At 38.6% G+C, this 26,090-nt stretch overlaps 2 protein-coding genes across 6 annotated transcripts in view; both read right to left on the bottom strand.

Moving 5' to 3' along the window:
• The window catches only part of LOC103478494 (uncharacterized), a 44,434-nt gene that overhangs the window by 11,653 nt on the left and 6,691 nt on the right, over positions 1-26,090 (bottom strand). Inside the window, exon 1 of one of the 4 annotated variants that reach the window (XM_081616959.1) lies at positions 2,644-3,093. The exons of the other annotated variants lie outside the window; for them this stretch is intronic. The gene's annotated coding sequence lies outside the window, so the exon portion shown is untranslated. Of the gene's footprint in view, positions 1-2,643; positions 3,094-26,090 lie in introns of those variants that run through there. 4 annotated transcript variants of the gene reach the window in all.
• On the bottom strand, positions 10,226-25,775 carry LOC103478706 (myeloid cell surface antigen CD33-like). 2 transcript variants are annotated; one of them, XM_017309368.2, is made up of 9 exons: positions 23,892-25,775; positions 16,458-16,516; positions 16,239-16,323; positions 15,766-16,155; positions 15,385-15,681; positions 15,167-15,266; positions 15,026-15,061; positions 14,901-14,933; positions 10,226-14,819 (listed from the first exon to the last, which is right to left on the bottom strand). In XM_017309368.2, exons 3-9 carry the CDS (start codon positions 16,276-16,278, stop codon positions 14,798-14,800), a joined length of 918 nt encoding a protein of 305 aa, XP_017164857.2. In that variant the 5' UTR covers positions 16,279-16,323; positions 16,458-16,516; positions 23,892-25,775; the 3' UTR covers positions 10,226-14,797. The 2 variants fall into 2 exon arrangements, with proteins under 2 accessions (XP_017164857.2, XP_017164858.2); XM_017309369.2 differs by lacking the exon at positions 16,458-16,516.

The following is a 26,090-nucleotide window of genomic DNA, read 5'->3' as shown; positions in this document are numbered from 1 at the left end:
CGGATTTATTGAGATGGAGGTCAAATTTAAAAATCTGAGATATTTTTTTCCATAGTGCCTTCATATGGGAGAGAACAGGATGCGACTGATTTTGAGGGGAGAGATTAATTGATAGGCAGCTAGTCAATGCAAATGGTAGACACACCACACTCTCAAGAGAGAACCAGGGTGGGGCTCTCTCAGGGGGCAGAAACCAATGTGCCAAGTGCCTGAGAGAAAAGGCATAATGGTAATTAAGTAAATTAGGCATACCTAAACCCCCTCTATCTACAGGTCTTTGTAGTTTTTGCAAATTCAGCCTGGGCTTTTTCTTATTCCATATGAACAAGTTACAGATCTTATCAAATTGTTTAAAATATGTTATAGGGACATGTACTGGGAGAGCCTGTAGCAGGTAGTTAAATTTGGAAGCACAGATCATTTTAATAGTATTTACCCTCCCCCACATGGAAAGATATAGTTGACTCCAACGCTCTACATCCACCCTCATTTTTTCTAGTAATGGTTCAAAATTGATCTTAATCAAATCAGTCAGTTGGGGTGGAAAAGTTATTCCAAGGTACTTAATACCCCTCTTAGGCCAAGAAAACATGCTAGATGGAAATGTGTTTTTAGGGCAAAACGCAGAAAGTGGGAGAGCTTCCGACTTTGTCCAATTGACCTTATAACCAGAAATATTTGAGAATGCGTTAATTAAGGAGAGCAAAGAGGGAAGGGAATTCACCGGGTCTGACATAAAAAGAAGAATATCATCAGCATACAACATCAGTTTATGACAACTATGTCTTACGGTAATACCAGGAAAATTATCCTCTTTCCGAATAGCAGCCGCTAATGGTTCTAAGGCTAATGCAAAGAGTAGAGGAGACAGGGGGTCCCCCTGTCTGGTCCCTCTTTTAAGGTCAAATGGTTGGCCAATTACCCCATTTGTTAGGACAGATGCCATTGGCCGAGCATATATAAGCCGAATCCAGTCTATAAAGGTTTTACTAAAGCCAAAGCTTTCCAAAGTAAGAAACAGATAATGCCACTCAACTCTGTCGAATGCCTTTTCTGCATCCAACGACAAAGCAACTACAGGTGTTGGACTGTCCCGAACTGCCCACATAATGTCTATTAGTCTTCTAATATTGTCAGCTGAGGTGCGAGAACGTATGAATCCAACTTGATCCGGATGAATTAATGAGGTCAGTACTCGGTCCAAACGATTAGCGAGGATTTTTGATAATATTTTACTATCATACGATGTTAAGCTAATAGGTCGATAATTTTTGCATTCTGAAGATTCCTTGTCTTTTTTCAGGATAAGAGTGATAACCGCTTCTGAAAGTGTAGGAGGTAACCTTTGTCTCTTAAATGATTCATTATAAGTATCCAAAAGCAGAGGGGATAAAACTTACTTTTAAAAAGTGGTTATTATTCAGCAGTGTGAGAGGAAACTAGTTGTAATATTTTTCTCTGAATTAATTTCGTCCTGGAGTCTAGCTCTATAGATCTATTTATTCAATAGTTTTTGTTTTTTGCGCTCTCGTCTAAATTTTTGATAAAGTTTCTCAAATTTACACATTTTACTTCTTTCTTAAAAGTAAAGGTTTTAAACATGACATGTTCATCCAGCAGCACTGCTCACAGTGAATGCATGGATATCGACTGCTGCACTTTCCAATCTGCCTGTTTCATCTGATCTTTTCTGCAAGCTGTATTCAGGAGAACTCAGTACATGGCATTAATTTAAGTCAAGTTTCTTATTCCTATCATTCAGAAAAATGGCTCAAGCTGCAACTTCAGAAAACAAATCCTGATTTGGACAACCCAGATTCTTACATACAAACATTTTAACGAGCAGGTTGAGCCAAGCAATCCAAATCTGTACAAAAAACAAAAACTTTCAAATATATTGGAGTGATCTACATAATTTTATAATGTAGGCGGTTCAAGGATCAGATTCAAGGATTCATGTTGTTCAGATTCCTTGAACTTGATTTCAAGCTTAAAAGACGTAATAAGAGGAAATTTGAAAAGTTGTTGCATGTGAAAAATCTTTGTGGATTCTAAATATAAATTCTAAATTCCTTCATGGAAACTTATTCAAGCAGAACAAATTTCCATGAAAGAACGAAAAAAACCCACAACTGGTTAAATCCAACATTTAGATTTAACCTATTGAGGGTAAAAAGTGATAACATATATGGAAACTTGGGAAAAGCAATTAAAAATAAATTGCAAATGGTTTATGCATAAGGGGTGAATGTTAATTAAAAAATTTTATTACTGTAATAATATTAAACAAAAGAATCATAAAACGTAAAACAAAATATAATTTACTTACGCTCTTTAATTGTCCAACTTAATTATAAGATTACATAATTATTAATTTTTTTTTAGAAAAACTTAAGAAAGTTCTACATTCTGCATTCAAATTGAAATATTTCTTCTATTCTTTTAAGGAAAGAGGAAGGTGTAATTTCTGTGAAACATTTAGTGCAGCAAAATTAATTAGTTCCTTTTATTGTTATTTGCTTTAATAAATGAATAAAAAACTAAAAATGCAATATTTTCTTTGATGAGAATATTCAATTTAAGTTTTAAAAAGATATAAAAAGAACCTATTTGCCATATTCTTTAAAGTTAAGACCGACTTACCTTGTGATGTGAATGTTTGGGGGAAATCTTTCAAAACTGCACAATTTAATGAAGTTCTCCCTAAAAGTGTGGGAGGATGATGTGACTTGGCATCTTACTGCTCTGTCAAAAGGATGATTTCAAAGACACCTTTTATATGAAAAACCACAGAAAATAGGGAAGTGAAAAAAGAGAAGTGACAGGCATGTGCAAAGGGGTGGAGTCGAGGGAACTTGAACCCCTACTCATTTTGTCCTTGACACCTAAAAGTCCCCTTTTTCATTTATTTTTACTTATTTTTTTAGGTGTTTGTCAGGTGACCTGCTTGTGCCCCTCATCAAAAGTATTTAGCTAAATATAACAATTTATCAAAATAAACTAGTCTGGCTGTCCTTGGTCTAATAATGACTCTCAGAGCCTCCATGTTGTTCAGATGGGTGGATCTGCGCCCTCTAGCTATCAAATTATGGGCAAGAATACATCTTTTTATGAGCATGCACTTGTTTGTGAATAAAAACGTAGGTCTGATGTTGAAGTTAGAAAAACTTATTATTATTATTATTATTATTATTATTATTATTATTATTATTATTATTATTATTATTATTATTATTATTATTGTAATTGTCCTCGCAATAGCAGCAAAAAAAAAAAAAAAAAAACCTCCTCACCCTCAAACACAGAAATGGTTTGGCTGGAGAGAAAACTTCAGACTTTAATTTCATAATTCTGCCACAGTGCTGGACTAAAAGCCCGATTCGCTACGGGCAGCCTGAGTCGGTCCCACTGCTGTGGGTCAGAATCAGACATCTTGATATAGAAAAGCGATATCATACCGCCGGCTCACTGTTCGCTCTCTTGTTTCACCTTAACGTTACTACCAGGCGGTTCAAACCGGATCTGGGCTGGAGGTGAGAATAAGTTACTTCAGCACCTCAACTGCTAAAAAAGATTCAGCCATTAGCATTTGGAGCTCACAAAATATCACACAAACATCAGTGGAAATATGGTACCTATAATCTGGACTGCAGCATAAAGCCTAAAACGCCACAATCCAGGAGAAATATGTCTGCACAAGGCAGCTTTTTAGATGAAACACACAACTAATTCCAATAAATAGTGAAGAGCTTAATATTTTATAAATGTCTTAACTGTGCTCAAAACAATTAAATGTTTCTAATTTTTTAGGATCTTAACTCCTCAAATTCCAGCTAACTAACATGAAATTATGACTGTTGTATGTTTAAAAAAGAAATAACAAGCAGAAGCAGGTCTGGTCAGAGTTCAACGAGAAAGGGTTTTTTGCAGAGTCGGCATTTGTAAAGCGAACACACTAACCGGTTTGTTCAGGCAGAAGAATTATATAAGAAAATCACTAATTTGTGGTGACTGCTTTAAAAGACTGAATGAGAAAATAAGTAATTAAGAAATTAACTACTTATTTTTTAATCTCAATTCCATGAATAACATTATTTTCTGAATGAAAACCAGTTTGTTTTTAATGTCTTGTGTTATTTTCACATTATTTCAGTTACCAAAATGGACTTTGTTTTTCATTGTAGAGTGACAAGGTATCAACATTTATGCCTCCCTATATTTTTGAACATCTTTGAAAAATTGTTCCTGTTATTAAAACACTGATTTATGTTGCTGCTTGTATTTTGTTCATCCAAACAGTCGTGGTCCTTGAAAAATGCATTATTTGTTTCCTTGTATAATCATGTGTGACTTTTGAGAAACATTGTGATATTTTTTGCGAACCATTGATTTTATTTTGATTATAATCCATCTTGCGTGATACTCCTTAATCCCACTAACTAACTTCATGGCAGAGAATACAGAAATGAAGCATTAGTGATTAATTATTGTTTATTTCTTCCTTAATTGAAAAGTAAACATTTGCCATTGAAGTGAAAAGCAGAGCAAGCGAGAATAACATGATTATAAATGAAGTAGTGAAGTATAAATTGAAACTTGACAGCAGAAGAAGAGAAAGCGTATCCAAATCGATGCTCAGGCTGTTTATTCAAATGTTGCCGTAGACATTAGAATCCTGTAAAGAAAAAGTAAAGAAAAATATTTAATTAGTTCATTATTAATAAACTTTATGTGCTTGTATTGTACTCTATGACCCGTGCAAAAAATGTAAAACCAAAGGCTCTTGAGAAATATTATCAAAAATGTTGAAGTTTGGTGTAAAAAGAGATAATCGTTTTATAAACAATAAAAGCCCAGAGGTTTAGATTTTAGACCATTACTGGAAAGTTGATCATCAGGGAAAATTGTTATTTTTAATGTGTAACAAGAAAAATTAACTGAAACATCCTCACAACAGCTGTAAACGGTAAAAATCTATGAAACTGACCTCGGGAGTGGGAGGGGCTGGTCGTCTTGTTATTATATATATATATATATATATATATATATATATATATATATATATATATATATATATATATATATATATATATATATATATATATTTGGTTCTAGTTGCCTTTTTTTGATAGTTAATTGACAGGAAAGTGGGTAATAAAAGAAGGGGAAGATATGCAGCAAAGGTCGCCAAGGCCGGGAATCAAACTTGCGACAGCTACGTTAAGGACTAAGGCCTCCATATGTGGGTTGCGTTTAATACCTGCGCCACCACAGCACACGGAAAATTGTTATTTTCAGTGTGCTGAAAATAACAATTGACTGACACATTGACTGACACATCCTCACAACAGCTGTAAACAGTAAAAATCAATGAAACTGACCTCTGGTGTGGGCGGGGCTGGTCATCTTTGGTTACTGAATAAACAAAACAAGACAATTAATAAAGATCCAAATTAATCACAAAAGTCTTTTCAAGCCTGAAATAAACTGTTGCTCTACTCACTTCTTTGGTGACGGATAACGCTGTTTGTGGACTTGTTTGTCGCAGACGACCACTTCTGCATCATTTCTGGGAGCAACAACATATTTCACAATATCACATTTTCAGCATTTTTGCTCATTATAAAAATATTTTTGAATCCACGACTGAAAACTTACAAATAACTGACTCTGAGGTCAGTCAAGTTGTTTGGGCGTCTGCAACAATTATACATGTTGTTCTTGGTTTACTTTTAATTTTTTAAATCACTTAGTGTTTTGGTTTGAAATAAACATGAAGTTAATACATTGAAAATCTATTCCAGAAAGACTTTCTGTAAAAGAAACATTTAACTAGCAGCAACTTTAACAGGGAGAATGAGTAGATTTAACAACAAAAACTGTTCCTACCTCGTGTTTTGCCAGCCGATTTGACCTTCCTCTGATTGTCTGAAAATAATATTGTTGTGAACATCACGCTTTAAAACTGAGGATTAAAACAGTAGAATTTGCTTTTTGTTGTTCTTACCGAGAAAACCTGCTCCAAACTGATCTCAGAGGCCTCATAGGGTCATCGGCTTGTTTTCTGGTGATGAGAAGATTATAATTTCTTTAGGTCAACTTCATTTGTTCTAACTAGTCTCAATCTTGAAGGTCAACAAACATCAGCACAATACACACAAAGTGTATATTAATCGATTTTGAGAGGTTTGCTCACCTTTTCCTGTAGAAGAATATGCCGAGCACCACAGCAAAGAGAATCAGCACCAAGATGACGATAGGAATAACCACAGGGACAGATTTCTGCATCTCGTACTTTATAGTTCCTGGTGATGAAGATAATCATAATGAGAAAAACCTCTCAGTTCCCTGTGTCCAATGCTTTGAATTCTAACAAAGCAAATTCGTTGAATCTAACCCTCTACAATCAATGTGAACGTCCTGGTTTGATTCTTTCCACCCCAGAAGGTAGCGGTACAGTTTAGGTTTCTCGGTCCATCTCCTCCAGCTACCAGAAACGTGATGGTGGATGTCGTCTTCCAGACGCCTCGTGATACCACAGTGTCTGAAACCTCGTTGTTGATGGAAGGGACACTCCATGAAAACGTTGGAGGATGTGATGAACATGAGTGACTGACAGAGCAGGAGACGTTTACAGTCGAACCAGCATCCACTTGAGCTGGAACTGAGCTCATCACTGGTTTCTCAGGAGAAGCTGAGGATTAAGACCGATGACATTTGTTATTGCTCAAATTGTAAGAAAATTAATCAAACAGCATGTGAATGATGTAAAACATTAGGAAGGATTCTTGACCTTTCATGACAATAAAAGCACAGCTGTGGCTAAATCTGTATTTGTTTGCTGTATTTTTTTGGTCTTTCTCTCCATAGAAACAGAAAGGGCCATTGTCAAAGGATTTTATATCATCAATCTCCAAAGAGCAATCTCCTTCATTCAGGTTTCCCAGAATTTTGGTCCGATCCTTGAAGTGGTCCAAAACTTTACTGCGGGCATTGTGGTACACCATGCCCCCAGTTTTTTTGTACCAGATGCCACGAGTCAGGGGCTGATCCTCATCGTCCTGGAAACTGCAGGGGATGACCACACAGGACCGAGTCAAGGCATTGAATCTGACAGGGACGTCAGCAGCCAGGACACGGAAAGCTGTTGGAGGGGGGAAACAGGACCACTTAAACTTAATAAGGTGCCGTCAGAAATTACAGAATGTTCAATACAAAAGACATAAAACTTATACAGATATACAAAATTGACAGCCTTAAATATGAAATAATGCACACAAACAGGAAGAAAAAATAAGCAGGAAATCAGTTTGTCTTATTTCCTTGTAAGGAAAAACAAAGGTGAGCTCACCATCTTCCTCGTTCAGTTCTTCTTCAACCGGTACGTATTCTGTAAAAAGGAATAAATAAATTTGTTTAAATGTTATCATCAATATAAACATTTTTGATTAGAATCTAAGCAATAAACCCAAGAGAACACTATAACTTTAACTGGATTAAAGCAGTCATTGTTTATTGGTCAACATTTTTGTGCTGCAATTGAAGCTGTAAATCTTCCTCGTTCTCTGAACTTTGTTAAGAAAATAAATTTTGATTATGCTAGTTTTAAAACTTAACATGTTTTGATTTAAATAGCCTAAAAATAGTTTTAAAATTAATAACTTATTCTGGCCTAATAACCTTTATTTTACCTGTAGTTACAACAGATTTTTTGATAAGATCTTTAATCTGCCCTTTCTCTGTCTGGGAAAACAATCAGTAGAAGTTCCAGCTTTTCACACTGATCTGTGAAAGCCATAAAACAGCAGGAGTTCAGGAAAGTCTCTGCTTCCACTTTGTTCAGATAATGGTGACAACTGGTGTTTGATCTTGGAAACAAATTGCAGGGAGTTTCTAACTTTAAAGAGTGTCAGAGACAGGTCCTGGTTGGATGAGCAAAGATACGCCTTATTTGAACAAATTAAATACAAAAATACGCCTTTACTATAAAACTTTCTACATAGGAGTAACAAATTAGATTTTGCTCTTTGCAATTTCTCCAAAAGACGTCTTTGCTTTTTGTTTGTCGTTTCCATCTTTTGTCTTTTTTCCTCTCTCAAGTAAATTTATGTGTTGTTTGTGCTCTGAGGTTTCTGATGTTTTGTGATGTGCTTTTCAGGTGATAGTATCCATATAAATGCTGATTATTGTGACGCTGCTATCTTTGCGTGATCTCAGTCCTTGCACACAGCATTTTTCTGAATCCGGGCATAAGAGAAGATATAACGAGTCAAAAGGTTTTTATAGTTCTCAAATTTTTCCTCTCTTAACTTCTAAAAGTTCTCTGAATTTTAATTTGAATGACAGTAGTCAACAATGTGAGTTAGATGTAAAAACTCACTTTTTATCTGAAGAAGTGAGGAGTTTGAGGTTTCTCCAGAGACAAAATGTGCAGTGCAGGTCAGAGGTTTTCCATTGTCTTCCAGGGAGCCAATAAATGTAAGATTGGACTCAGTTGCATACGTATTACTGGATATTTTTTTGTGCTTCGGTAAATACAGCATGTCCGAAACGTTCCACTCAATTGTTGGTGTATTTGTCTTGCACTTGTAGGACACAGAACAAATTACACTCTTTGCTACTCCCTCTGTCAGCTCTCCTGGAGGTTCAACCATTTTGATTGTTTCAAATGGACCTAAGCAAAAAACGATTGAGAAAGTTTACTTGTAAAGAAAACTTAAAAGTTGAATCAATTTAAACCACAACATGTTTATTCATACTCACATTCAACCTGCAGGAGGAGCTCACTTTTGGCACTTTGTCCACCAGGATATCTCACAGTGCACTCCACCTTCTTGTGGTCTTCTTCTACATTCCAAGTTCGTTCTATCGTTCTTTCCCAAATGCCGTCTGACAACAAAGAGTCAACGGTGCGGTCTGTTCCAGGAATGCCACTCAGAGTCAGGACAGGAGGAGCAGAAGAACATGCATGTTGCACTTTACAGGTAACCCTGCTCTGATTTCCCACCCTAGGAGCATCAATGATGCTCATTTGGGGTTCTTGTGCACGGCCTATAACGATAAGTAGAAAATTTGTTAATCTATGTAGATATGGTGACATCAGATAACCCCTAAAGAACAATACTACTGATGTATTTTTCAAAGAACTTTGTATTTGGAGAAAATTACAATTTATCAAAAATGGAGCCTAAAAGCACAAAGAACAAAAGGATGGTTAAAGCTTATCCAGACAGACAACCTAAGGAAAAAGGCGATGCTGATTTTGATCTTGAGAGTTATCACTCACATTGTGCAGTTAAGGTTTCAGATGTTGTTGCCGTTTTACCACCTGGGTGCTTGACAGTGCACTCAACAACTTGAAAGTCTCTCTCTAAGACTAAAGTAGCTGTTAAAGTAGTTTTAGAAGTGCCATCAGATAGCTCAGTGTGGGTAACTTTGTTGTCTTTCATTGCGATGTTGAAGCTAAGAGTTGGTGGACGGGTGGAGCATGTGTGTCGAGCAGAACATTGCACTGTTACAGAATTTCCAACTTTTCTTTCACCGAAGATCATAATCTGTGGTCGCTGTGGCTGTCCTACAAAGGAAATGTAAAAACTTAAAAAACTTTTTCAACGACATACTAATGAACTGATGTTCAAGGCAAAAAACCCAAAACAAACATACCAATTACTGCAATTGTTACAGTTGTGTCATAGAATGCGTATGTGCTTTTCCCAACATTTTCTGGATCCACCCAAGGATAAAGCTTTTGTCTGTGGTCGTTCCAGTTCACATGTTCAATCTCTAGAGTGCATGATTTTTTATATGTGGAAGTGTATACATGGGTTCTTCCTCTATACATTTCAATTACATCTCTAGGGTACCAATTATTATAAACCAAAGGATATCCCCTGCTCACATACTGGTACCAAACAATTCTGTTCTTATCTTTAGGTGGATTCTGATTGTAGTTAAAGCTACAAGGGATAACGAGGCAGGAATTCAACAATCCTTTGATATTTCTTGGCATGTCAACGCGCCAAGCTTGTGTTGCCGAGTAAAGACATCCTGCAAGAGAAAAGTAGTTGTAAGTCAAAATTATGGAAGTAAAAATTAATCAGTTGCATCAAATTAAGATGGTATGTATTACACCGTTCAAAAGAAGAAAACCAAAGTACCCAAAAACCAGAGGTGCAGGAGCAAATATCTAAACCAAAACATCTTGATGTAAAGGTATCTGAAAGAAACAAATGAGATGCAGTAGTATGATTTATTAAAATAACTTATTAAAGATACAAACAAAATATTTATACAACCAAATTTTGTATAATTTTCATTTCTTTGCAGTTAAAATGTTCAAAGGCTGTACAAACACTGGTACCCATCTTTAACAAAGCTTTCTACAGTTTCTTTCTGTTCCCCTTTTTTGTTTCCTTCCTGACTAAATTCTCATCTTAAAAGCAAATGAGAAAGAGGACTTTGTAGAGCTCAAGTTCTGTCTTCACTACTTATTTACCATGCCTCTCGTTTCCACTGTCTTGATCAAAATCTTACGATCAGGCAGGAATTTCAATAATTTGCAATGTGAACCACCCTTTCGGCGTCCAGCCCTCCATAAACCGCGGGTGTCGGGGTAGAGTCATGCCCTTTCTGAAGGCATCTTTTTTATTTATTTACATTAACGTCCTCATCAGCTTACTGGAAACACTTGCAACATGTTTAAAAACTTTATTTTTATTTGAGCAGCAATACAAGTTGGACTACTCATTGCTGATCTCATTTTTGAACCCTTTTAGTTCTGGTTTTTATAGTTAAACTTTTTCAAACTTTGTATACATGAGATTTAAGCATGATGTTTAAATCTCATTTATAATAAATTACCAACTCTGTTTTGCTTGTTGCAGTTTTTTATTCTTTCATTTTAAAACTTACTTTAAAAAAGTGGTTACTAATCAGCAGTGTGAGATGAAACTAGTTGTAATGTTTTTCTCTGAATTAAGATATTGATTAGGAGTCTAGATGTATAGATCTATTTATTCAATTTTCTCTGTTTTTTGCGCTCTCATCTAAATTTCTGAGTGCTAACAGACAAAATGGCGACATGCAACAGTTGGTAACGTCTTTTGTTGGCCTCTGTCTAAGTTACGCCCCAAAGATGGCGTTCCCTAGTGTGTCATTTCCTCAAAGCAGAACTCTCATTTGCATTTCCTAACATGTAATTTCCTGTAGGTTTAGCTTAGCTTTGACTTAGCAACTAGCTAACAAAGATACAAGGTAAACACAGAATTATTTATTCTCAAAATGTATTTGTGAACAACCCCAGCTCAAACACAAATATTACACCATATTGTAGCCATGGTAACACAACAAACAAACTATCCAGATTATTCTTTGCACTTTTACAAAGCAAACTTCCTAATTAAATCCTAAATGTACAGTTTATTTTTCTTTTATTTAATCTCTGCTGAACGTATCAAATAAAATTTAATAGCATTATCAATCAATCAATCAATCAATCAATCAATCAATCAATCAATCAATCAATCAATCAATCAATCAATCAATCAATCAATCAATCAATCAATCAATCAAATTTTATTTGTATAGCACATTACAGCAGCAAGGCATTTCAAAGTGCTTTACATCATTAAAAACAAAAACAGAATAATAAACAAGTAAAAAAATCAAAAAATGTAATAAAATTAAATAAAATAAAAAATATAAATCATTAAAACCTGCACCCCTTTAGAACTTTAGTTGAAACTCCGTCAACTGGGACTCTAACCCTATTTAGCCATAAGCAACTCTGAACAGGTGGGTTTTAAGTCGAGTTTTAAAGGCATTTAGTGTTTCAGCTCTTTTACAGTTTTCTGGAAGTTTGTTCCGGATTTGTGGTGCATAGAAACTGAATGTTGCTTCTCCTCATTTGGTTCTGGTTCTGGGGATGCAGAGCAGACCAGAACCAGAAGATCTGAGGGGTCTAGACGGTTGGTACAACAATAACAGATCTTTAATGTATTGTGGTCCTAAACCGTTCAGTGATTCATTAACTTACATCAGTATTTTAAAGTCTATTCTTTGAGCTACAGGGAGCCAGTGTAGGGACTTTAAAACTGGTGTTATGTGCTCTATCTTCCTGGTTTTAGTGAGAACGCGAGCGGCAGCGTTTTGGATCAGCTGAAGCTGTTTGATTGATTTGTTAGTCAGACCTGTGAAGACGCTGTTGCAATAATCAATGCGGCTAAAGGTAAACACATGGATGAGTTTCTCTAGATCTCGCTTAGACATAAGTCCTCTAATCCTGGAGATGTTCTTCAGGTGAAAGAAGGCCGTCTTTGTGACTGTCTTAATGTGGCTCTGAAGGTTCAGGTCAGAGTCCATCACTACTTCCAGGTTTCGGCCTGATCGCTGCTTTTCAGTTGTAATTACTGAAGCTGTGCATTGATTCTAGTTCGCTCATCTTTAGGTCCAAAGATAATAACTTCAGTTTTGTTTCGGTTCAGCTGGAGAAAGTTTTGGCACATCCACACATTTATCTGTTCTAAGCATCTATTCAGTGATTGGATGGGGTCAAAGGTCACCTGGTGACATCGTAATGTAGAGCTGTGTATAATCCGCGTAGTTATGGTAGCTAATCCTATTTCCTGTTATAACCTGAACCAGTGGGAGCATATAAATATTGAATAGGAGGGGTCCTAGGATTGAACCTTGGGGTACCCAACATGTGACCTTTGACCTCTCTGATGAGAAGATTCCGATTGAAACAAAGTAATCTTTATTCTTTATGTAAGATTCAAACCAGTTGAGCACTGGACCGGAGAATCCCACCCAACTCTCCAGTCGATTCAGTAAAATGTTGTGGTCAACAGTGTCAAAAGCTGCACTGAGGTCCAACAGAACCAGCACTGTGGTTCTCCCAGTCCGTATTTATGTGGATATCACTGAACACTAGTTGAACACTACTAATCGCTTTGACTAGGCCAGTCTCCGTGCTGTGGTGAGCATAAAAACCAGACTGGAAGGAGTCAAATCGATTCATTATTGTTAGGAAGTTATTTAATTGTTTAAAAACTGCTTTTTCAATAACTTTGCTGATGAATGGGAGGTCATTATCATTCTCAATGAATGAATGCTCAAGTTTCAGATTTTGTTTAACAACTTCAGTGTCAGATCAACACAGCGCACACTGTCAGCTGCAGAAACAGCAACTTTATACAAATATGTTCTACATATTTGTAGAACATATGTTTTCCTCACATGATGTTTTTCTCACATGATGACCATGATATAGTATGATTCAATAAAATATTACAGTCTTCATTAATGTGGGTTGTTGCTATTTTGTGTTTTACAATCTTGTTGAATTTTCCCGTTTTTAACTTTAAGCCCCTGCCCCGCCAAAGATCTCTGCACGGCCCTGAGAAGTGAGCTCTAATGGAAGTGAACTAATGCTAAAAAAGACTAATTTTGTTTCATTCATTAAATTTTTATCTGAATTTAACCCTTCATGACCAACACTGAGATTGTTTGTTTTTGTTTTTTATCTTAAAGTTGGTGTTTCCAGCAAATTCACTGGATTGCAAAAATGCTTTCGGACCAGAAGAGGTTGCCAATGCTGTCACTGATCTTTAAGTAAGTGTGAAAGTTTAAAGCAGTTAATAGAAAATGCAGATATTCCACCTTTATTATTACCTCATTTTATTTTAAGTTCTGAAAGACAGGATTGAGAACACACCACACCTCCTCACAACTTTTGAGCTCCTACAATAAAGAAGTTTGACCTCACACATGCAGCTGTGCTCTCAGGGACATGCTTGACAGGCTTCCGGTGTGAATTTCTGGCTGAGCCGTTTTGAGCCTTTCACACTGTTTCTGTGGCACATGGCAGCTACAAACTGTAAAGGTCTACAGATGAATTTCAAGAAAACTGCTGCAGTGAAAAAGCATGCAGCTGTTCTGAAACGCCTCGAGAAGTGTTTTTTTTTAAAGAAAAATATTATGCATATTTATGCATGAATCAAAATAGTAGATACAACTACTTGCTGTTCATTTTTAACAAAGATTTTCTTAAATATTGTATTCTACAAAGAATCACCTAATTGTGGACTTTCTACAATTAAGAGGGCAGTATTATGTATTTTCCAGGCACACAGTGCCATTTTATAGCACAGTTAAGTAAGCAGTTACCTTCAGTTGTTATAGAAATGCTTTATATATCAAAGATGACTTGAAAGAACCACAACAACAAGAATAGTGGAATAATGTATTTACAATGACAGAAATATGATCAGAGTGCAGACAAGGCAGAGCACATCGTCAAAGCCGCCTTATTTCTCATGTTGACACTGGTTATGTTTTCTGACACACCGTTATACTTGGAGCTTTTGGAGTTGAACTACTGTAGTTCAGTTGTGTTTATTTTATGTTCAAAGTGGTTACTTGCACACAAAGTGTTCAGGTAAAACAGAATACGAGCTGCGTTATTTATCGCAGTTATATTTTATTCACTAAAATATAACAAAATACTGAATGGTCTGGCCAGGTTTGCCGGAATAAAAATAATAACCTATTGAGAATGCATACTCATGATTTCAACACACAACTTTATGAAAATGGAATAAGCTCATTTTGTACAATTTTGATAGAAAAAGCACAACAAATAATTTTTGCTGATTTAAAGTAGTAGTAATAATAAAAATCAAGGCATGACTCCTAAAGAAAAAATCATTCTCATGGATATAAACGTAAATTAAAATGTGAACATTACGTGCTGGTCATCATTTGCTCAAGTTTCTTGCACTGTATTATGACCACAAAGTCACTGGCCACTAGAATGGAACCTGAAAAAGTCCCCAAAAAAAGTCAAATATTTATTTAGGCAAAACAAATGAAAAGTCTCATTCGAATAAATCAAATCTCACCTGCGAGACATCCTGGACAGCCTGTTGAACATGCTAAATGTCCCAGACAATTTGATTAATATTTATTTTTAATGTGATGACATTATATGTTTTATTTTGTGGTAAAATATTTTAAATCATTTTACCTTCCTTCACGACTTTGAAGCTCTGCAATGCGATTCCTTAAGAAAACAAAAGGAGCTTAAACAAGAACAGCACTGAGAAACGAATAATTTGCTGTTTTTACTCAGCGGATCCATTTAAATAGTCAATATCTGTAAACCTACTTGTACTTTTTCATCACAGCAATGCAGATGACTCCAAAGATCACAGCCATGCCAATGGCCACCGTGACTGGAATGATGATGTGATAAATGTTTCCAATACCTGCAAAAAGAAATTAAATCAGACGCATTTCATGTGATGTTGAAAAATGCTAATTAACCACATCCGGTATTTATTTTTGAACTATTCAAAGATAGGGACAGACAAAATTAGATCTCACGTTTTACATTGAGTTGAATAGATCTGGATGTTACTTTTCCTCCATTAAATGTTGCTGTGCAGGTGATTTCAGTGTGGTCATCGTTTTCCTCAGGAATAAACACCATGATGGACTGTGTCTCCCAGATCCCAGAGAGAATGGGTTTTTGAATATGGATAATATCATCTTTACTTCCTCGACTCCATGTGAACACAGGAACATGTGAGGGGCAGGTATGGCGGACTGAACAGGTGACGGAGTAAGGTTTTCCTTGAACAGCTGTGTTTGACTGAAAAAGTTCAGGTTCTGGAGGATCTTCTATAAAAAGAAAAATGAGTTATTGGCTAAGGCCTAAATTGGTCTATTGCATTATAGTATAGATTTATAAAGAAGATTACATACTCCGCATCTTTAACTGAGCACATTCACCAACAAAGGAGTACTTTTCAGTGGTTTCTTTGTTGTCATGTGTTTTAACAAGTTCGATACGGAAGCAGAATGGACCGTTGTCATGATCTTTAACGTCTGTTATTTCCAAGGTGCAGTTCTTATCACCCAGTTTTCCTATCATGTTTGTTCGACCCTTAAAACTATCTAAGACCCTTGTGTTATCCTCGCTGTACACAATCTCTTCGTCTTTCTTATGCCAGATGCCTCGGAGTCTGGAGGTCGGGAGTAATGTGCCAGGATAGTTGAATGAACAGGGCAGCACAACACAGGAGCCGACTACGGCTTCAAGAGATTTTACAACAGAGGCCGTCCACTTTTCTCCAAGCGCAGGGCTGCAAATACCTTAAATGGATATAATAGAGGAGGTTAAGAATGAAATGAATGATGAGTATCAAGAGAGGGGAAATGAACGTGTGTTAACTTACCAACCAAAAGCAAAATGAAAATGAGCCTAACTTTTTCCATCTTGTTCACTTGTTGGTGTTATAAAATGATCCTCAGCGTTGAAATCTATGCAAGCAAAACAATTAGAAAAAATAATTTGTGCATTTTTTTTAAAACACTGAACAGGCCTCAATTACACAACAGATGTTATGGTTAATAATTTAAATTGAGTCTAGAAGAACACAAAATTGTCTGGTTACCATAAACCAGATTTGGTGCCGTTATCCACAAAGATGTAGGGCTGAATCAAGCTATTCCCCTACAAAATATAAAAATTATTTGCTTTTGCAAACAGAAAAACAGGCAGAGTTACTAAATTGTTGTTCTGTGTAGCATGATGTCTTCAAATTCTTAAGTAAGTAAAATCAATCCTCAACAGGTTTATCTGCCCTTGACAAATCTTTTGAGCCAATGTCCTTTTTGATAACCCTCCTACATATTACTAAATGAATATCAGGAGACCCGTATAGCCCTTGGCGTGAATAATGTAGTGAAACCGAAATAGCATCTTGCATTTATCTCAGCCTTTGATCTGCAGTATTTTCAATTGCAAAAGAAAGATAACAGGCCACAGTTTTACAGCCAAACCACAACAAAATCTTCACTATTTTCTATTTATTTCTCATTCTTACCAGGAATAGAAGTGACACCGCTATACTAACATTACTATGCACGTAGTTTGCAGTGGATAATCACTGAATGCAAGTTGAACTTTTACAATGCAAGAAAATATTTGAAAAAAAAAAATTCTTTAGAAAATCTGTGAATTATTCTCAAGTGTTATACAGGTGAATAGGCGAGCTAAACACCCTTTAAACTTTTCATTGTGTTAAATTTGAAAAATTGTCTTGTTGTATTCCCCCAAAACAAAATGTTTAAAAAGACTAAGTAATGATGCACTGTAAAATTTTATTCTAAAAGTATTTCTTGTTTTTCAAAAGGCGAACAAAGAATTTTTTGGCTGTCAAACAAAGGTAAAAAAAAAAAAAAAAGAATTTCTGAAGTTGTAAAAATCAATAAAATTTCCATATTACTGCATCTCAACTTGGTTACCCTTCACAATTCAACCATCCCATGGTAAGAAATTATTTCTTAAATAACTTCAGGCACAAAACTTATTACTACGACTAGAAGGATAAGTAGAATTCAGTAGCATTCTACTTATGCTTAGAAATCACAAGATTATGCTTAGAAATCACAAGATTTCTAAGCATTTCTAATCACAAGATTTCTAAGCATAGCTTAGAAATCTTGTGATTTCTAAGCCATGCTTAGAAAAAAAAATCCATATCCATTAGAATTTACTTGTGTGACCAATATGGTCCCACGCTTAGTTCGCGATACAAGGGGAGCAAACAACTCAAAGAACCCAACCAACGGACCAATCGAATTTAAAATATTTTATTACGAGACGAAGTCAGTCGTAATAGTGACTATAAATAAAATAAAAAATAGTCCTCTTTGTTCATAAAATCAAAAAGTTCCGTAAAAGACAGTCACCAATTCCAGATCCTTAGTTGAGTTCCACGGCGCCGCTCCAAGTGAATGCGGCCCGCTCACACTCCGTCCACTTGTTGGCCCCCGGCTGACTTCCCAAAAACTCCAGCACTGCTCGCTCTTCGGCGTATCACGATCCTTTCCAGCCAGACCCGGAGGCGCGGGCAGAGGTCCTCCTCCTCTCCGATTCTCTGCGCTGAGCCGTCAATCCGCCTCTCGGTACCCTGTGCCCGGGGTGCAAATCCTGTCCGTCACTCGGTCTGCATCAGTCTCCCTTCATCTCCTCTCTCCAGGCTTCTTTTATTATGGCTTCAATCAGCCTGTTGGTGCACTGATCACGGGCCACAATCAGTGGGCTCCGCCTCCTTAAAGGGCTACCTACAGCTTGGTGCATTCGGGTGTTAAAGGGGGAAAACAGAAAAAACAATCCAAAACATGCAAAGCACCACAAGCGAGAAAAACAAGCAAAACAAAAAAAGAAAACAAACAATCACATTTTCCCCTGTGCAACATCCCCCCACACTTTTACAGTGGCAGTCCCTGTCACTAATCTTCTGGTCTGTAGCGAGCAGGAAGCTGGCCTAAGTTTGCCCTTGCAGAGCGCCGAGGTCCTAAAACCTCTTCCTGGAAAGGATTCGGAGGGATCAGCATGACACCATAAAACGGGGGGCCAATATTAGTCTCCACCACACTTTTCTTATCAGCCACCAGCTGAGGTTCCTCCTTTAAAGGAGGAAGGATACAAAGTTTTAGTGCGTTGCGATGCAACATCTTTTCACGGCCTCCCTTCTCTGGCTGTACTTTGTACACCACTCCCGTTTTACCTACTTGCTCCAGGATAACATGAGGTTCATCGTTCCATCCCGGATGCAATTTACCCTGCCCTTTCCTATTTCGGTCTCTTACCCACACCCTCTCACCCGGTGCCAAAGGCAAAGCCTGTGTTTTCCTGTCATATTGCTTCTTACTACAAGCAGCAACTTTAGCCATGTGCTGCCTAGCAAGTCCATAAACAAAGGACAGCTTTGCATGATGGTCTTTAACCCATCCTTCCTTGTCACACTGTGGCTGGGGCTGTTCCACTCCTAAACCCACATCCACTGGCTGTCTCAAGTGTCTACCAAACATCAAAAATGAAGGGGCATAACCTGTAGAGCCATGGATAGTATTGTTGTAAGCCTGCAACAGTTCAGGTAAATACTCCGGCCACCTGTGCTGTCTCTCTGCTCCAAGAGACCGCAACATATTCAAGAGAGTTTGGTTCATTCTCTCCACACTTCCGTTCCCTGCGGGGTGATACGGAGTGGTCCTGCTTTTAGTGATACCATAGCACTTACAAAGCTCCTGCATAAGAGCAGACTCAAAATTTGGCCCTCTATCTGTATGAAATCTAGCGGGACAACCAAATGTCTGCATTACATGTGACCATAATACCTGAACTGTTGTCTGAGCAGTTTGATCTTTTGTTGGAACAGCCCAAGAATAACGTGTGAACCAATCAGTCATGACCAAAATATTTTGGTACCTATCTGTAGGTCTACCCAGAGAAAGAAAATCTAGGCCTATAACCTCAAGGGGGTAAGACACAGATATAGGGTGCAGTGGGGCCTTAGGCTCCACCCTGTTTTGCAGGCCGCAGGCAACACAACCCAACTGAAACTGATGCACCTCCTTCTCCATACTGGGCCAATAGAAGAACCGACGAATTCTGGACACGGTCCTCTCCACCCCTGCATGGGCAGTTGCTTCGTGGTACTTCTCCCACACCTCTCTGCGCTTGTTTGTGGGGCATACAACTTGAAAAAGAGTCTCATTAGTTTTGCCATCTGTTATCTTTCGACAAACAACACCATCCCGGAGCACGAGTTTCCCCCACTGTTTCAAAATTTTGCATGTGATGGCTGATAAGCCTTTTCGGATCTGTGCTTCAGGTAAGGTCCCCTGTCTCACATACCTTTGCACAATTTTTAAGTCCAAATCTGACTCTTGAGCAGTCTTCCAATCCTGTATCTGTAGTCCAGGCTCCTGAGGGTTTGGAGAAGCCGTTACATTGGTTACATGGGCGGCTTGGATCTCTGGTAGTGAGCCTGCAGGAAATCTGGACAAGGCATCAGCATTAACGTTTTCCTTTCCTGCCCGATATTTCACAATAAAATCAAAAGAGGCTAACTGCGCTACCCAGCGCTGTTCTGTTGCCCCCAGATGAGCAGACTGAAGGTGTGCCACTGGATTGTTATCTGTAAAGACTGTAAACTTGGCTCCTGTCAGGTAGTCTTTAAACTTTTCAGTGATGGCCCACTTTAAGGCCAAAAGTTCCAGCTTGAAAGAACTATAATTTGCATCGTCCCTTTCAGCAGGGTGCAAACTTCGACTAGCATAGGCGATCACATGTTCTCTCCCACCGTGCACCTGGGCTAGAATGGCACCCAACCCATATTTACTCGCATCCGTATAAAGGACAAATGGTAAGGAAAAGTCAGCATAAGCAAGAACAGGGGCTTGTGTAAGTGCGGTCTTTAACTGTTCAAATGCTCCCTGACAATCAGCTGTCCATTTAATCTTTATTTCCGACTTCTTAACAGGTATCCCCGTCAGCAGAGAGTTTAAAGGGCGGGCCATTCCAGCAAAACCAGGGACAAATCTCCTATAGTACCCAGCCAGGCCCAGGAAAGCTCTGACCTGGCGAATGGTAGTTGGGACAGGATAATTCTTAACAGCACTAACCTTTTCAGGATCAGGTCTCACCCCATTACTATCAACGAGGTGACCAAGAAACTTTACCTGGGACTGAAACAACTTACATTTGTCCAATCTAAGTTTCAGACCATGCTGCCAAAGTCTCTGGAAAACAGTTTCGAGGTGTTGCAAATGGGAGGAAAAGTCCGGTGAGTATATAATAATATCATCCAAATAGACCAGGGCGGAATCTGTAAGTTGGCCATTTAAGCATCGCTGCATTAGACGCTGAAATGTGGCAGGAGCGTTACAGAGCCCAAACGGCATGCGTTCAAACTCGAAGAGTCCGAGTGGTGTGGTGAAGGCGGTCTTCTCTCTGTCCTTAGAGTCCATCTCCACCTGCCAATAGCCACTGGCCAGATCCAACGTGGAGAACCACTCAGCCTTTGTTAAAGATGTCAAAGTCTCCTCGATCCTAGGAAGGGGAAAAGCATCCTTATGAGTGACAGCATTAAGCTTCCTGTAGTCTACACAAAACCGCAGGCTCCCATCTTTCTTTCTCACCAGAACAATAGGTGCAGCCCATGGGCTTTTACTCTCACAGATAATTCCTTTATTCAGCATATCTGCCAGAAGTATCTTCATCTCTTTGTACATCAAAGGGGGCAGGGGGCGATATCTCTCTTTGATAGGTGCGGCATTACCTGTGTGTATGCTATGCTGGACCAGGTCTGTTCTGCCAACATCTTCTTCATCCACAGAGAACACCTTTTTCCACCTCTGCAGAAAGGTCTGGAGCTCCACCTTCTGCTGTGGAGGTAGATCCACAGAAGTTAGGAGTTTGTTCACCTCTGTATAGCTGTTGGGTTCTCCCATCTCTACAGCTTCTGTTACACCCACTTCAACCACTCCATCGGATCCCATAGTTAGACTAAGATCACCAACACCCTGGATTTCAGTCTCTTCCACTTGATACAATCGGCCCAACTTTTCATAGGGACCTATTTTTAGTGGATATGGGTGGGGATTACAGACTCTGACAGGGAGCCGACCCCTATCGACAACTGATAAAGTTCTTGCCACCCCCCATTGTTCTGATCCAGATATTGCCTCCACCAACACCAACCCATCCTTGGACCTCATCTTCTGAGAGGTGCGGCCCCAAATCATTGTTTCACAATTAGGGGGTACCTGTATTCCTCGGCGACAGGCAGGTCGGACATATTCTAGGGAATCCCCTCCAGTCTTAGTGGCAGAAATCCTTTGGCAGATGGCAAACGCCTCTTCCCAGACCTGGTGAGACTTCCACTTCTGAGGGAAGGAGGATGACGTTCCACCTTTAAAAACGGTGTCCCAACAAGCACCAATAACATTCATGCCCACAATAAGTGGGTGGGTAGAACAATCATCTTTTACAATCACAACACCCTTTTCAGGTATCTTGAGTCCTTCAACCTCAAAGTCCATAATAGCATACCCAGAGTATGGGATGGTGAGGCCATTTGCAGCTTTTAAAGTGAACACCAAGGACCGATCGTTTATCATCTGAGGAAAATAGGAATCCATTACTTGTTGTTGAACCAATGTGACTTGAGAACCAGTATCTAGCAAAGCTGTCATTCTCACACCACCCATAGATAACTCTATGGTGGGACATTTGCCAATGAATGGTGTGGTGGCCCCTCGGTCATTTGTTATGCAACTCATCCCTACTGCTTGGGCCTCAGCAGTAGGGTTATCTAGTTTAAAGCTGGCTGTTCCTCATCAGATGCTTGGCAAAACCTGGCCATATGGCCTACCTGCTTACACTGCCTACAAATAGGTCGTCCATCTCTAGTCCAGCCACGGGGATACCCAGGCCGTCTTTGTGGTAGTCTTGATACCCCTGAAGTAATAACATCCCCCTGACTTTGTTGTAAAAGAGGTCTAATCTCATTAATTACTTCTTTTGTCAAATCTTTCATTTGTTCTTTAACATTATGCATTATCTCCCTTTTAAAATCTTCTTTCCAGTTGGAATCAAACAGTCGCTTCTGTGATGACTCACCTACTGCGAGACACATACTCTGTAGTCTTTGTGAGCCATTATGTTCCTCTTCAAGCTGCAATGCCTCTCGATGAACAGCAGCAAAATCCTCTCCCGGGTTGTGTCGGACATAGGCTCGGAGCGTATTGGACAGGGGACCCTCACGCAGGCCAAGTAGCATCTGATCCAATAAGTTTGCGTCAGTAGGTGCATCAGTGGGGTTGCGCCGCCGCAACCTGCAGCCCAGTTCTCTCAACCTTAGAGTAAAAGACTTTACAGATTCATCAGGTTTCTGCATGCAACCAAAGAATTGTGACCTTAACACAGCAACTGGGGTAGTGTCACCATACAATGTGTCCAAATAATTAAAAATCTTACGGACCTCGTTTCGCTCAGTCTCATCTAAAACATTCACCTGTTGTTTTGCTTCCCCAGCTAGAGCCCCTATTAAAATGTCCACTTTCTTTGTCTCCGTTAGTTCTTGAGCACTTAAAAGTCCATGCACTTGTTCTTTCCAGTCCACATATTTTAGTTCACCTTCAATCCCTTTATACTTGGGCACCCAAGGTGCACCAGGAAAGACTGGCATCATCATATTGAGTTCTTAGTTTTTTTGGGTATGAGTGTTGCTCCTACTTGTATCCTGCCAAACAACGCCAAAATAAAGCTGTGACCAATATGGTCCCACGCTTAGTTCGCGATACAAGGGGAGCAAACAACTCAAAGAACCCAACCAACGGACCAATCGAATTTAAAATATTTTATTACGAGACGAAGTCAGTCGTAATAGTGACTATAAAATAAAATAAAAAATAGTCCTCTTTGTTCATAAAATCAAAAAGTTCCGTAAAAGACAGTCACCAATTCCAGATCCTTAGTTGAGTTCCACGGCGCCGCTCCAAGTGAATGCGGCCCGCTCACACTCCGTCCACTTGTTGGCCCCCGGCTGACTTCCCAAAAACTCCAGCACTGCTCGCTCTTCGGCGTATCACGATCCTTTCCAGCCAGACCCGGAGGCGCGGGCAGAGGTCCTCCTCCTCTCCGATTCTCTGCGCTGAGCCGTCAATCCGCCTCTCGGTACCCTGTGCCCGGGGTGCAAATCCTGTCCGTCACTCGGTCTGCATCAGTCTCCCTTCATCTCCTCTCTCCAGGCTTCTTTTATTATGGCTTCAATCAGCCTGTTGGTGCACTGATCACGGGCCACAATCAGTGGGCTCCGCCTCCTTAAAGGGCTACCTACAGCTTGGTGCATTCGGGTGTTAAAGGGGGAAAACAGAAAAAACAATCCAAAACATGCAAAGCACCACAAGCGAGAAAAACAAGCAAAACAAAAAAAGAAAACAAACAATCACATTTTCCCCTGTGCAACACTTGCTTTAATATTTTCTGCACTTTGAACCCATATTTAAGTAGCATGTAGGATTTTCAGTCTTACTTGATAAGAGAGTCGCTTTCCTGATCTCATCCCCCGTTGAATAAAAACAGGGTCACATCATTCGAGCTGTTTATAAATTGGTGAGACAATGCTTTCAGTTCCCACTTAGAAGGAACCAATCGTCTGCCATGAGAGAAAATGCTGCAGGTTTTTTTTCCATTTACATGTACGAGACATAGCTGTGTGTTCAGGCTCCAACTGGAAGATAACACAAGAAAATGTAAAAAGGCAAACAATAGACAGCAACTAGATAAAACCTCATCACTGCTGTTGGCTCACTATAAAGACGTTTTTCATTTGAATATTTTCATTTGAATGTGTAAAGTGTGTGACATGGTAAAGTTGTGATCCCAGATAGCTGTGAACAGTTTCTGTGGGACTGAATACCAGCTAAAAATAAATACTGAAATAATTATTTGCAAGGCTGTCTTTATTATAAGTTACTTTGCAGAAAGGAGTGTGTTTAAAAATAACTGGTTCTGGATGACGACTGGCTTAGACCGAGACATTATCATATAAAACATCATGACACCTACACAAGCTGTGATGTTATAATTGAACAATGATAAGTTCAGGTCATGGCTATGCTTCTTTTTTATATAAAGCATTCAAATACTAACCAAGCTGGGTTTTCCTGTCTGACTATTGATTTTTAGCCATGACAACAATGAGAAGCACACATCCCCTAAATGTCACTAATGCATTTCATGCTTGGCTAATTCACCAAAGTACTTTTGACTCCTAAATTAGAGTTGCATGACTGCGTAGCAATAAAACTGAGCAAGTGTTGTATAATTTAATTCAAATAGGATTACAGGACGATGGTGGTGATGTTAGGAGTTGGTCGCCGGTTCAGTTCCCACTCTGTCTGCCTCTCTGACAGATCTGCTAATAGAAACAGTCTGAAGCTGCTTATTCAATCAAGACCCATGACAAACAGCTTTTAGCTGCAGTGGTGCAATCTGACTGAGCTTGAGGGATTTTGTAAATAATATTGGGCAAAATGTAAGACTCTAGATGTGCAAAGCTGACATACCAAAGGACTTCCAGCTATAACTGACCAAGTTAAATGGGGTCACTAAGACCTGAGTCATGATGAAACAGTCAAAGCCCATATTTTGGTTCAGTAGCTACCTCTTTTTATGTAAGAGGGAAACGGTTTCCAAGGCAAAGTCAGTGATCTAGACAAATATTGTGAAAAGCTCTGGCAGCTCTTCATCACCACCAGCAGCATTGATGCGCTAGCACCTTTTGCTCCTGCTGCTGTAGCCGAGCTGCTTCAAGATTCAGTGTATTGTGTGTTCACCGATGGCAGTCCACCAACCTCGGTTAGAACAAGTAGTGGATGGAGGTAATCTTTCCATACAATCATACTCAACTAGTCTGTCTATTATTTTCTGATGTCAGCTTTTTTTTTCCATTTGGAGAGATAACTGTTTGTAAAACTTTGAGTAGATCAGTAGTTTCCGACCTAATAAGACCAGCCTATGTGGAAAGAAAATCCTCTTTGTTCCCCATTCTGATTCTGACTTTAAACTTAAGCAAATTATCCTAACCGTATCTAGATACCCAAATGTGAAAAGTACCTTCAGTGTGATTGCCTGATTTGTTGTTTATATTAACAAGCAACTGAACAAGAGTACATTTTAAAGTTTCTCCTTTATACTAGTGATCTGCTCCAGCCACCTTCATTTTCTTATCTACGCTCTACTGGTTTTCCCCTTATTGCTTCGTGTTCTTCCGTCAGATTTAACCCACCCACATGTCTAATAAATGTTTTGACAAGATTAAGGGACTGATTTTCAGTTCTGCTTTTTCTGAAGTTAAAAGGCAACTGAAGTAAATAACACATTTGCTAAAATAACTTATCGGAGATGACACATTGAAGTCGTACAAAAAAATAGGAGAAATACATGTGCAACATTTCTATTTTCACACATGCAAAATGATATCAGACTGGCTTTACTGTAGACATGGTGATCTGTGGTATTTAAGACATTTCTTGCCAATAAGCAGTAAGATTTGGTCTTTGAATACACTGGTTGTGTTATTTGCACCAAACCTTACTTTTTGCACACAATAGTTCACTCTTATTTTTTTATACATAACATCTTTATGCTCATTCTGCAAGTCTATTCAAGGGTTTGGTGCTCATTACTCATTTTAAACTAATCTTCATTAACAGCGGAGGCCAGATTA

Source organism: Poecilia reticulata, chromosome 16 (assembly GCF_904066995.2).
Source record: "Poecilia reticulata chromosome 16, P_reticulata-male-v2, whole genome shotgun sequence".
NCBI lineage: Eukaryota > Metazoa > Chordata > Actinopteri > Cyprinodontiformes > Poeciliidae > Poecilia > Poecilia reticulata.
This window is presented reverse-complemented; position numbering and strand designations above follow the sequence as displayed.

Coding starts and splice junctions, on each gene's coding strand:
- LOC103478706 (XM_017309368.2), bottom strand. CDS start 16,278: ATGGAAAAAGTTAGGCTCATTTTCATTTTGCTTTTGGTTG. Junction 15,682..15,765: donor TGCTCAGTTAAAGATGCGGA/GTATGTAATCTT, acceptor TTCTTTTTATAG/AAGATCCTCCAGAACCTGAA. Junction 15,062..15,166: donor GCTGTGATGAAAAAGTACAA/GTAGGTTTACAG, acceptor TGTTTTCTTAAG/GAATCGCATTGCAGAGCTTC.